This window comes from Halyomorpha halys, unplaced genomic scaffold, assembly GCF_000696795.3.
Source record: "Halyomorpha halys isolate HHAL.00 unplaced genomic scaffold, Hhal_1.1 Scaffold474.1, whole genome shotgun sequence".
Lineage (NCBI taxonomy): Eukaryota > Metazoa > Arthropoda > Insecta > Hemiptera > Pentatomidae > Halyomorpha > Halyomorpha halys.
In genome coordinates, this window is record NW_027108830.1 from 752,587 (window position 1) to 766,796 (window position 14,210).

At 28.4% G+C, this 14,210-nt stretch overlaps 1 protein-coding gene across 7 annotated transcripts in view; it reads left to right on the forward strand.

The window, feature by feature from the left end:
- The window catches only part of LOC106683256 (gustatory receptor for sugar taste 43a), a 125,185-nt gene extending 111,249 nt beyond the window's left edge, over positions 1–13,936 (forward strand). For 2 of the 7 annotated variants that reach the window (XM_014424615.3, XM_014424614.3), the window contains 4 exons: positions 3,622–3,908; positions 4,888–4,956; positions 6,355–6,441; positions 12,376–13,936. In XM_014424615.3, the coding sequence (XP_014280101.1) occupies positions 3,622–3,908; positions 4,888–4,956; positions 6,355–6,441; positions 12,376–12,444 (512 nt within the window). In that variant the 3' untranslated portion in view covers positions 12,445–13,936. Of the gene's footprint in view, positions 1–1,324; positions 1,556–3,621; positions 3,909–4,887; positions 4,957–6,354; positions 6,543–12,375 lie in introns of those variants that run through there. The other 5 variants (XM_014424616.3, XR_010843337.1, XR_010843338.1 and 2 more) reach the window with 5 other exon arrangements.
- The last annotated feature ends 274 nt before the right edge of the window (positions 13,937–14,210 follow it).

Sequence of the window (14,210 nt, forward strand, 5' to 3'; positions counted from 1 at the left end):
CACACTCAAGTTTAACTCCAGGGACATCTTGAAGTCTCCCAGGTTTAACAAGAACAATATTGTGTTCTTGAAGATTGTGTCCAATACCAGGTATATACGCCACCATTTCCTTACCATTTGATAATCGAACTAAAACACATTTACGATTTGCAGAATTTGGCTTCTTTGGCTTTTTAATTAAAGTTTTTAGAACAACGCCTTTTGCAAATGGAATGCCAAAACCAAGAGGATTTTTATTAGGCCTTTTTTTAAATATTGGACCAGTTCTGTGCATTCTTGCTAGAGAAGATCCCATCTTTTTGCTAATAACTGCAATATTTTTTTAAAAACATTGTAAAATTTGGAAAAAATGTTCCATTGAATAAGAAATATATAAATAATATTTTACTTACATTCTAAAGGTGAAAGGACATTTGACATGAAGCTTACTGACATTTTCTGCATTAAAAAATTCATGTTCCTACAATATTTCAAATCGTTAATAAAAATAAACAAATTATCACTTTAAAAAAAATTAAGTAATTACATATATTTAAAACCTGTGTTTGAAATGGTACTCCGATCAATTAAACCTATAATCCTTTGATACTATGTTCATAACAAATCCACGAGCGTTATCAAAATAACGGAAGGTTACTATTTTTGAGATATACATAGTCCGTATTCAATGCATAGAGCAATTTTATCAGCACTTTAGAACACCTCGGCTAAACATGATGAAACTTGGTATACAAAGTTTTTGCTGGTAAATAAGCTTTCCTCCAAGAGAGGGGTCATTAGCATTTTAGAGAAGTTATACCAATTTTGCTAGAAGTCGGTATTTTAGCTATGCAATGAAGAAAAATTGTTACCAGACTAACTCCCTTCCCTTTTTGGTATGCCCCTTTATCACTGTGAAAAATACTTTTGTTTCCTTTATTCCTTTGTTATTCATTGCTTGTTGTTTCCAAGATTTTCAATATTTTTATTTTTAATGAGGAATCGAACCCTCAAATCACGTCGGAATTGGCTATTGAAAAGCGACTTGGCTTACTTAGTAAGAAATTGTCCACAAACCTTGAAGAAAAGGACCTTAAGAAGGATTTTATACAAATTAAGAAAAAAAATCGGGTGTGTAAATCTGACGACCCAAGTATTAATTCCAGCTTTACAACGGCCCACAATAAAAGTTTGCTGATAATTAAATGTTGAAAAATCTCCTTAAAAAAAAAAAAAAAAATAAGTAAAGTGGTAAAATGAGAAAGAATTTCATATTTCCTTAGTGATTAGTAACACTGATATTACATTGATTATTTTCTAATCATCATTATTCATTTTTTTTCTAGTTCTGCCTTACTCCATTACTCTTTCTTCAAATAAATATTCTATTTTCCTAACAAGCACTTACATAAAAAAGAGAGGAAAAAGCATTGATCAGATGCTGGGAAAATTTTGAAAATAGTGCTGTTCTTCATGTTTTAGTTATCATAGTAACCTCCATGTTATATCAATTCATTCATCTTCCTTCCTTAAGGTGGCCACTGATGACCATTCCACTTTGCAATAAATAATGCAGGTAATATATTACAAAAAAATAAATAAATAAAAAAAGAATGATTCGTCGGTGAAACTTTGTATAAACATATCATTCATTATGACAATGGAGAATCAAAAGAGTCAATTCCTGCAGCGCCAGAATGTATTTTAGGGGGAGGAAGGGGACAAATGTGCTTTTTTTTTTTTTGAAATATTAGTTTTGGTATGAGTAATGCATGTTTCTTGAGTTTTTTTTTTCTGAATCTAATAGAAACAAAAGAAATACCAAATAACCACCTCAAGAAGAAAAACATGTTAAAATAAATAGTCACATATTTCTGTTATTTTACCCTGGTATGCTGGCATGAAGTGAAGCGATTATTAGAGGCTATGTTTATGTTTGGTTGCTTTGGTTTACTGGTAGTACTACCTTGGCTAAATTGTTAAATTAAGGGAAGTATGTGCTGTATGCATTGTTCGAAATTTAGTACATTCATGTACTTTTAAAGGATGTACAAGAACAGAAACTTAAATAAATAAAATTTAAAAAAAGGTTTTGACGAACCTGTTGAAGGATCAGGTCCAGGAAGCGGGTTCCTGTTCCATAAGAGATCCACAACTTTAGAATAGATTCACAGCTGATAATAATGTTTTCAATAAAAAAAATTAAAAAAATTGCTGGATTGTTTGCACTTTTATTTTTATAATAACTTATTTTTTCTTAACTATTTGTAAAAAACTATTTAAAGACTGGACTATCACTCAAACTATTGATAGAAATTAATATAATATTATTATTTCTTTAAATATCTAAGGAATAATTCAAATTTTTATATTAGTATAAGTATATTTTGTAAATACAACTTAACTAATTTAGTAAAACTAAATTATTCTAATTTAGTAAACTTATTAATAAAATGTTAAAAATAAAAAGGAAGGAGTTGCTAGGTAAAGTATTTGAAACATTATTCCTAAATTATCAAACTGTCATTTAAACAATAGAGATAAATGGCTGCTGTCAAATTGATGGTGTGTACCTACTTCATAAATTGGCTTCAATTTTCTTCAAATCAATAAATCTGTCTAGCTTCTTATGGTTAAATATTTTACTTATATTAATATTAGAGACACCAATATGAAATCATTGGCTGACAGTATTACTCTTTACTTGTTTAAGTTTTTTGGTTTGATTTGTGTAAAAAATACAGTGAATGGACCAATATTTTTATATTGGCCACTTATTTTTGGAATTCTGTGGGTATGGTTGACAATTCCTATCATTTTTTATGGGATGATATTAGAAATGAATTCACCTAACACCAAGTTGATGCCTACCAACACAGCAATAGTAGTTACTTTTACTCACTATTGTTCTATTATGTCATCAACTGTAGCTGTTGTTTTATTTGCTGCTTTGAATTACAAAAAAATTGGAAAGACATACTTTATTCTAGAAATAATTGAAAACAAATTGAATATCTATAAGAGACGTGTTAAGACCTCCATATTTTTTTTAATTACTATAACATTCATAATAATGATTCGTATTTGGGATTTTTGGATTTGTCTCCAAATAAATCAGTTTTATTTCTGGTACACACCAACTTATATCTATGAAATTTTATTCCAAGTATTTATATTTCAGTTACTACTGATTACTAATAGAATAAAATTACTGTTTCGTTCTTTAAACACAGAGCTTATAAAAACACTCCGATCAACAGGAAACCAGTGTATGGAAACAAATCTTCCTGCTATTGAGACTTTATCAGGTTTTTACTTATTAATATTAGTTTTAATTATTTGAAAATTATTTATTTTTTATTGTCCAGTGAATTAATATAGTCATCGGGAGTTAAATTCAGTAAGCTGAATTGGTTTTTTAAAAATAAGTTTGGAAGTAATTTCCTGACTTAGTCTACATTTAAATATCATCCATTAATATTATTTTATTACTTTGGTCATGATAATTTGAGTAATCACGATATATAACTCTGAGAGCTTGTTTTTTGCGTACTTATTAAAACATAATAAGTTTAAAAAGATAAGTTTATATTAGATGATCAAACATAAACATTGAAATAATAATGAATATTTATTTTCTAGTGACTACAAAAATATTCGAAACAGAAATTAAATCTTTACCGTCATGTGGTGACCTTCATTGGGACATCTGTGAAGCTATAGCTTATTTCAATGCTTCTTTCAAGACACAATTACAGTTACAATTTCTTGCTTTGTTCATAAAATTAATAGACTGCCCTTATTTCATTTTCTTGACCCTTTCGTATGGCCTGAATTTTCAGTATATAGTCTCATCCTTAATCTACACTCTATTACAGATAGCACAGATTTTGGCTATTGTTTCACCATGTAGTGCGGCAACAAAAGCTGTTAAGTATTTTTATTGATTAAGGTAAAGTTTGCTATTCTCTAGAAACATAAAATACATATCACCAGTATTTATATAAACAAACTTTTATGTAATCATTTCCCCAAATCTTTTATATTTTTGATAATTTATAAAAGTCTGTCCCAAAATTAAAATATATATAAATATGAAATGTCTTTAAAATTTTTATAAATTTCAATTTTGGGGCATGAATTTGACCTTTAGAATATAAAATTACAAGCAATAGCTGGTGAATTACTTATAAAGTTCTTTTTATTGGTCTTAAAATAATTATATTTAGCCATTCAGATCATAATGGTGAACATAACATAACATAATTATAAATATTGATAAAAAATAATGCAATTATTGTAATTTCTGACTTGAATGTTTCATTTCCATTATATTTAATAATTTTGTTGTAAATTTGAGCAGTTAAATGTGTTTTAAAAAATTAATAATATAGATATAAATGTACATTTAACCAGTTATGTATTTAAAGTTACTAATAAAACAAAAATTATTATATAATTCAACATGAAAAATAATTCTTTTACAGGTAGTAGTGTTAAATGGTTGCTTAATTTAAATTACCGAAAATAGTAATCATTATTGTTTAATTGGTATCTGTTGGGAAACTGAAAATCAAGAGTTATTACATTTGACTATATTAAATTGTTAAAGAAAAAATGTTTATACATTTTTTTTCTGATTGAACTCAACATTTTTTAAAACTATTTCTGCTCTTTTTTTTTAATGGAAGTATTGTTGGATTAAAATTTCATGGAAGAAAGTCTATTTAGATAATTTACATAGATCCTGTTTGAGTTCAAATCAAATTTTATTAATAATAAAATTCCAAACATCTCTTGAACCCATCTGCTTTATTTTTGTTTATCATGTAATTCTGATATATTGCAGCATATTGATTTTTATGTTTTAATTTACTACTATAAAACCTAATTAATTTTATAACTCAGGGGAATGACACATCATTCATCCTTTGTAAGCATTTACATTCTGGTATCCCGATGGCTATGAAAAAAAATGTAAGTAATTACAAGTCCAATTAACCTTAATCCTTTAATATTTTCATTGAGTCAACCAACTTTTTTAACTAGTAATGTAAAAAGTATCAAAAAATGTTTTTACTCACATATAATTAGAGCTTTTATAATTACAATTATTGAAAGTCTTATAGATAAGATATTTACTGCTTGAAAGTGATATTACGTTATAGATAGGAGCTTCTTTCCGTAAAGTTCTTTTCATCAATACGATGATCGGTGATCATGAGGTAATGATTGACTATCATTGTGGTTTGGGAACTATAAGACTCCTGATTGCTTGGGATGGCTTTACTGTATCTGTGAATTATTGGCAAACCCCTCCAACATCAAAAACTTGGTGATCAGTAGTTAACAAGAATTAGTTCATCTCAAGCATCGATTCCTATAATCTGTTGCAGTTTATTGAAATGGATAAAGTTTTTTTGAAAGAGAGACTTTTTTAATTTAAACTTTTTTCATGTACTGTAAAAATGATTTATGATGAAATATCATAGGTAAAATACAGTATCTTTTTCCATAATGTACAGCCGTTTATAATCTACAAATTTTTTATATGACAAAAGGAAGAGAAATATTTAAGAACAGAAAGCTTGAAGCTGATGAAAAAAAAATTAAAAAACAAATATTTAAGAAAAAATCACAAACTTATAAAAAATATTGTGTATTAATTTTAGCCAACATAGTGAAATAATAATGTTTATGTAGAAAAAAATCAATAATTATTAATTATATTAAAAGTATATACATGTTTAAACTTTAAAATGTAAGATTATGTTGATTTCCCGACATTTCAACTGATTAAACTAAATAAGTTTACAAGGATATTTCTCAGTATAAATGAAATAGGACCTCACTAGGATGGAAAAGTTTACATTGATTAATGGATTGATTCTTTTCATAAATGATTTTTTTAATTTATTGGAATTTGTATTTTATTCTCTATAACTAACATACTGGCTGAAATCTACTGGTTGCTCTTGACTGCTCAAGTATTGCTAACCCACTAGCCTTTCCGTGCTGTAACTTATTTAGATTCCTGCCTCTATTTCTACTATATAAGTGCTATATTAAAATACTTCTACATTATAATTTTTAAAATCATTCTGGGTCTTTAATGAAATGTTTTATTATTTGTATTAGTGATTTAAATGTTGGTAAATTTATTTAAAATATTTTTTACCATTTTAAAAAATATATTTTTATACAAAAAAAGGGGTTCTATTAAATATAAATATTTTGAAATCGATATATCAGATTTTATTCTGAAGTTAATAATTAAAAACCAAGAGTTTTTAAAAATAGAGCTATTAAATTCAGAATTATCTTGTTTTACAAAATTATTTTTAATTTGGCTAACAATGCTTGGTTTTGTTTCAGATCAAATCCTTCCTAACTCTGCTTGAAGTTCATAGAACTGACTTTCACTGTGGAATTTTCACATTGAATGAGTCTGTAGTTTCAGCGGTACTTATTTCAATTATCAAGTTTTAGTTTTATTTTATAAGAGTAGTATAATGCTTTAGAAAAACCAAAATAAGTAAATAAATTGGGTTGAATAAACTGAAGTAGTTTTTGTTTATGAACAAGAAAAAACAATGCCTCCAATTTTTTTAAAAATAAATTATTCTGTATAATACTAAGCCTAAAGAAAAATTAGAGAACTGCAGAATTAATAAGGCTAGACAACACAGAATTGGGTGGTATACACCAAGTAAATATGATTGCAGTGATACCATTGGAGTAATTAAAATAGACGAGCAAAGTTGCTTGGTTGGATAAAGAACATAAGACGAAAAAGAAAATCAATTCTTTAATAGGTAAAATATCCAAGAGGTTGTCCGAGATTTGTATACAAGAAAATCGTGTTGTCTGTTGTAGATTTAAGTTTAGATAAAATCCAGCAAAGGACGATATGCCAGCAAAGATTGCTGATGGTACTTAAATGGAATATCCAAGTTCATCTAAACCTTATTATAATTTCTTTAATTTATGAAATATCCACAGACAACTATTATTTATTCTTTATAATTGACTAAGGAAAAAAAATAAAATAAAAAAGTTAACGCATAAATAAGTTAAAGTGGTTGTTTTAATGCACTGAATTACCTTTCTTTTTTCTTCAATTGCCATCTCAAAAAAAAAAAAATATATATATATCAAAATAGTTAAATAGTTAAACAATAAAGACAGTCATAATAGTCATGACAGATTAAATACTTTATAAACCATAAAGCAATATGATCCTGGGCATTTTGTTGCATTTTCTGTGGAAAAAGGTAAAATAAAATAAATAAATTTACAATTATTGCTGATATATCTTTATGTTTTAAATAGTTTATTTATTTGCTCATTTTTTTATTTTTTTATTTTTTATATGTTTATTGATAATTAAGATACAAAAAATTTATCTATTTAAATAATTAAGAATACATAGACAATTGAAAAAAATATCCGTCTGTTGAAGCCTGTGTGCAATTTTAAATGTAGATAGTAGTAGTAATCTTTTAGCTCCCATTGGGGAAGCAAAGGGCCATTACAGATTCTCATCATTGATCTTGATCAGTTGCCAAAAAATGTTTCACTTTTATCCACTGACATCCCAACTGGTTCAACTCCCTCATCACTGATCCCTTTAATGTGTTCCTGGGTTGCCATTGATTCCGAGCACACTGCAGATTCCAATTAAGTGCATATTTTTCTATAGCACTACCATCCTACCTTAAGGTGTGAACAGTTCACTTCCATTTCCTATCTTTGATTGTCCTCTGTTCCGTTCCTATTTCTATTCCTTGTCCTTTATTCCTTTCCTATCCTCTATTGTCTTGAGGTTAGTTTTCTAGTTTCTGGCCAGTGGATGCCAAGTATTCTTCTCTAGCATCTATTAACGAATAATTAAAGTGTTTTCCGAGTTCTTTTAGTGACCCTCCAAACTCTGAAGGCATACAAGTGGACATTTGTTTAAAAAAAAAAGTTTGGTATTCTGAGTGATGCTCTTGTTCTTCCAAACTGTATACTACTGAACAAATACTCCATTTGCTTTGCACAATCTGTTCTTTACATCCTCATCTGTTTCTCCGTCACTTACTATACTTTCTAGATAGAAGGATGAATCTATTATAGGTATTTTTTCGATAGGTTCGTCTGGTTCCAACTCTAACCTATCTTCAACTATGCTATTTATCAATATTTCCTTAGTTTCACCTGTATTTAAGGACAAAACCACTTTTACTGATTCTTTTTTTAGTGTTTTTAATTTCTACTCAATGTCTTGGAAGCGCTGAGCTAGGAAACAAATGTCATCAGCAAACTCAAAGTCTTCAAATTGATCCATAATGTTCCACTTTATTCCTCTCTTTCCATTTCCTATGGTTGTACGCAGTACATTATCCTTTATAGCAAGAAATAGAGTGGGACACAAGACACATCTTTGACATACCCTAGTTGAGGTTTTAATTACCTCAGAAAGTTTGCCTTCATAGAGAAAGCCTGGTACTTGAAGTCTTCATATAATATTTAAGATTTTTTCCAGGATTTCATACTTAGCAAGCAATTGCCACATTATTTTCCTACTCACAGAGACAAAAGCTTTCTCCAATTCTCTATGAAGACCATATATAAGGGGCTTTGCCATTTCTTACTTTATTCTATTATAGTAAATGTTCTTCCCATCTTCGCAATTGTTACTTCATTGTAGTCAAGATCTTGCTTTTCTTTATCTGGCCTATTTCTTCGGTAATATTCCTTTCCTCTTGTAAACAGGTGATTTTTTAAAGCTCCCTGTTATGTCATTTTATCTTCTTCTGCATCTATAGCTAACTCATCTATCCATTTTTTTTTTTCATTTCTAACCCTCTTTTTAATATTTTTATTTTATATGTTGTACTTTTCTAGGGCTGATTTATTCTTTAGTATTGTTTTTACAAGATTTATTTCATTTTTTCTAATTTTAATTTTTTTATAAAACACATAAATAACTAATCTTTTAAGAATATGTAAGTTGTATGCATTAAAAAACAACAAATCAGTAATTAAAAAAAATAATTTGGTACTTATGTTAAAAAAACAAAACAATAATATCCAAGTTGTAACAAACTGTGGTATGGCATTGACCCCCATGTTAACCAACTGAGCTCTTTCCAATGTAGCCTGTGGTACATAGTTGCTAAGAGCAATTAATGCCTTTTAATAAACTGTTCATTTTATTTTTTTTTATAGATACACAAAAATAGTTTACAACTATTTTTGTTTCTCTTTTGACCACAACCCTGACCATCTTCTTATATATCAATTTTTACGGTCAACTATATGTACATATATATTTTATTATTTATATTTTTATCATACCACAAGTATTACAATATATTTAGATGAAAACCTGAGTTCTCTACACTCATCTATTATTAATAAGATAATCAAATATTGTCAAAAGATATTAATTTTTCAAGCCACAATATCAAGCTGACTGATAAGAAGGCCAATTTTGACAACTGAAGCTGTTATGATTTCATTCCTAGCAGGACACTTTACCATAATTACTTTATCTATAAACTAGACCTGGGTACTGTTTAAATGATGTATTTATTAAATAAAGTAAAGGGTTATTTCATAAAAAAAATAAATTAGAAATAATTTCAATCAAATGACTGCCTGTATTTATATATTAAAATAATTATTCATTCAAACAGAGCAATATAATTAATATTGTTATTTCACTGTTTTATTGTTTTTTAAACACAATATTTTACCTTTATCCTAAAATCTACTAACATTATAAAACTTTGCTGTGATGGTGTAAATTAAAAGACAACTTCTGTCATGGCATTTACTCTTGACTGCTTAAAATGAACTTAAATTAATGAATGGAATATGGTCCGGGTGCAGTAAAAAAAAACTCAAATAGTAGATAATTATACTATTTTATTGAGCCAACGTTTCACCCCACGTTGCAGGGCTTCGTCAGGGCTAAAAAAGATACAAACACTATAGTTACAAAAGGGTAAAAAAGAAAAAACATAAGTGTAAGACTGCCGTCAAAACAGGTATGCATTCTGTCTCATCATTTGATTTGTATTTTTTTTTTCTTTTTTCATCTCTCTATTTGTACTTTCTTTAATATTTCTTCTCTTATCTATCTGTTACTATTACCCTTTTCATTTACTATTTATAACCTTTAATTTTTCTTATTATATCTTACGTTTTTACATTTTATACCCCTATTATTTTACACTTACGTTTTTTCTTTTTTTCCCTTTTGTAACTATAGTGTTTGTATCTTTTTTAGCCCTGATGAAGCCCTGCAACGTGGGACGAAACGTTGGCTCAATAAAAGAGTATAATTATCTACTATTTGAGTTTTTTTTTACCACACCCGGACCATATTCCATTCATCTATACACACGGTCAATCAATAATCTTCTAGAACTTAAATTAACTTCTTGTTCTCAAAATTGTAAATTCAGAAAAAAATATTTGATGTAATAATAATTTCATCAATCTTGAAATAACTTTATTTCATGAAATGATCATTTAACAAATAAAATTCTAGTAAAATTATTTCAAAAATATAATTAGATTTAGTGAAGTACTCTTCCTTGTTAACATTCTTTATTTTAATGATTCATTTACATCAGCACTATCACCCCATTATCAGGTTATGTACCAAGAAATTCACACTATTAACCTAATGCATGCAACAATTAAATTAATATATGACAGTTTTTTTTTTTTAAATTAAAACTATAATAAATAAATTAAACCTTAAATAAATATATTTTTAAATATCTCATTTAAACTGTTTTCCTTTTTAGTCATAAATATATTAATAATAATCATATTGCTGTCAGTTTTATAATAAATCAATAAATAAAATTTCATATATAATAATAATTACTGGAAGATTGCTGATTGACCATTTGTAATAATAAATGGAAGGTGGTCCAAGTGCGGTCAAATAAAACTCAAATAGTGATAAAATATTTGAGTTTTATTTGACTGCACCGGGAGCATCTTCCATTTATAATAATAATTAAGGAAATATATAACCATTATGTACATTTTTGAAACAAGGTTATCCTTACAAAAGTGATAACAACTAGATTACAAACTGTTTATTTAAAAAATAATTTGGTTAGGTTATTTAACAATATTATTTCAAATAAACTTTACCCAGGTCTACTATGAATTCAGCATTCAGTACCTCATATGCATATATCCCATTTAAATATATATGGCAAATCGTTTACAAAAAGTAGGCAGTTTCAAATATCTCGGCTCCACGATAACCTCAATAAATCATCAACAGACTGAGATAGACCAGCTCATAACAAGCGCAAACAGATCCTTCTTCTCTCAATTCCCAAATCCCATAATTTGAGCTAGGCTTATTCTACCTCGGAAACTATAATTCACTTTATCACTTTATGAGTGATTGTTTTAAAGGTTTTGAAATATAACCATATATTAAGGGCCATCAGAACCTTCTTCTCCCGCCCAAGAATACTGAAATCCCAAAAAATCTCCAAAAATCTGAAGCTAAGGGTGTATGACGACATGGTAAAGTCATCACTGATATAAGGCTGTGAAAGAGGGGCTCTAATATGTGCCCTAGAAAGCAGAATTTAAGGACTTGAAAGGAAAGTCCTCTGTACAATTACAGGAGTGATCTGGGATCAGAGCCTTAACACATGGAGGAGAACAACTAACAGTGAACTGCTCGCAGAGACCAATCAGTCAATATCCCATAATATGGTGGCAAGGAGGTTAATCTTAAGATGGGCGGGATATGTGGCTCGAAACAATCCATTACAATGCCTCTACACAACAATGAATGCCAGTATAGCTGGAAAGAGACCATGTGTGAGGCCAAGAACCAAGTGGATAGACAGAATCAAGAAAGATGCAAAAGAGCTGCATGCAGCAAACTGAAAAGCAGTAGCCCAGGAAAGGCAGGCATGGAGATGGCTATTCTCTATCTATAAGCTCTGTAGAGCCAACCATAAAAAAAAAGAAATATATGTGTATGTATAATTCAGCTACATAATACATATTAAAATAATATCTATATAGTTAACATTTATCATTTAAGTACATTCACTTAGTTGTAGCTTGTAGTAAAGAAAATTGCTTTGTGCCACTTTCATTCTCACCAAATTCCAATTACTCACTTTTTTTTTATAATCGCTAATTTAGCAATGACCCACAAATATATGCTTTGATTAATATATTATTTGATTAGGGCAAGGTTTTTGAGAAAATTATTTTTAATTATCTCAAAACCTACTGTTCAGAGGTAGGTCTATTCCCACCAGAGCAGACCTTCATTGAAGAATGAAGACCATTTCATTAGGATTTTGTAATTAATATATTTTTAAAACCTTTTTAATTTCTTTTGATTTTCAGATAATAGGAAGTGTAACTACTTACCTTGTAATTCTAATTCAGTTTCAAGATGAAGATTTTGACTCATAAGAATATTGAAACTGTTTAGAAAATATAGCTTTTCTCATCGATTTTAATCTGCACTACATTTATAACTCAATAAAGCACGGATAAGTTTAAATATTGAGTAAATTATTGACAAAGCATTCAAACATTTTTATCACAAGTGACATGTAAAAATTATGCTCCATGCAAGTTGAGCACAAAGGAAAGTCATCGTAGAACCTGACAACAGAGCCATATGCTACTAGTATGCATCATTATTAACTGTTCATAAAATATCACAGCATTAAAAGGAGCAAGCTACCATCAATAGATCATATTAGTCTAATAACATTTCTTTGGTTTGAAATTAGTTTAGATCACTGATTTACAGTCCCTGTCTGAAGGTTGAGAATTCAAATCAGCCAATATATCAGAGTGATAATTTAGTATGGTTCCTCCATCTTGAGTATGTTGTATGGTACATTCTAAACACTGAGAACTGGGCACAAAAGGCTTTTTAAGGAAGATTTTTTTCTCAAATAGAAGTAGTTAAAAAAATTAGAAAAGGAAATTTTGTCAAATAAAGAAAACCATACATAGCTTCTACATACTTTATACTTGGGAAGTAATGTGGGAATGTGGAACAACCTTAAAGAAAATTACTGATTTCCAAATATAAGTTTCTCCTATTGACAAATAAAACATGCCTCAAAAAGGGAATGGTTGGAAAGGTCAGAAATCTGATTTTTGCTTCCTTGGAACAACTTTGGATTTGTTTGATAGCCATAAAAACTTCGGGCTGAAATTAGATAGATAGAAGGCTGGATTGGGTCCATAAATGGAGAATGAAACAAGTTTTTAAAAGGTTGGGTCTTCTAAATACCTGTTTAAATGAAAGGAAGTGTTAGCTATAATTAATAGTGCTGTTTCAAGAATTTGGGCTCGGATATATCAGTCATCTCAAGAGGAAAGTATACACCTATTCAGAAAAATCTTTGTTCTTCAAAATCATTATTTCATACATCTACTCAATTAAAACTAGATCCAGAGCATCTCTAACCAATTGAAAATAAAGCCAATCGATAAAAACATACATTTTCAAGAAATGATTCACTATGGTACATCAATATAAGACATGTTCGTTGATGGATAAAAGCTAGATCTTAAATTTCTTAGCTAGATGTTATGGCTAATTTGCTTATAGATACCCTTCCAAAGCTGAATGCTTCCCAAATTCCAAATTCACTTCCAGAGCTGCTGCAAAAATATATGTTCTTCAAAGACCTTCTTAGTGATGCATTTAAAATAAAAAACAAAGTGTGTATAGAAGAACCAGAACAATTTTTTTTTAAATATCAATTACAGAAGTTCTTAACATGATGTCATTGAAAGAGCTGATGCCATGTAGTGGATTATAATTTCAGATTCAATTAATTCCAAAGATATCAACTCAATAAATTTGCAATGAAGCGTTAAACCAAATGTGCAGAAATTATATTTTTTTGTGTCCCTTCCAACTATGGTTTTGTCCTATCATTGTGGTTACCAAATAAAAATAAAACAATGTTGAATAAATAAATAAATGTTATTTCAATTAAACCATTAGTTCAATTTTAAAAAACTTGTATAATGCTCTTATTAAAATATGATGTTTCTGATTAATTGATAATTTTCATTATTCATTTTTATATAGTGTTAATATTTAATATAGTAGCATAGGAAAAGAAAATTAAAAATAAGAGAAAAAGTTCTCATCATTTCCCAAAGGAATAATGTATTGTTTGTTCTTTGATAAAGGAAAATGACAGTGA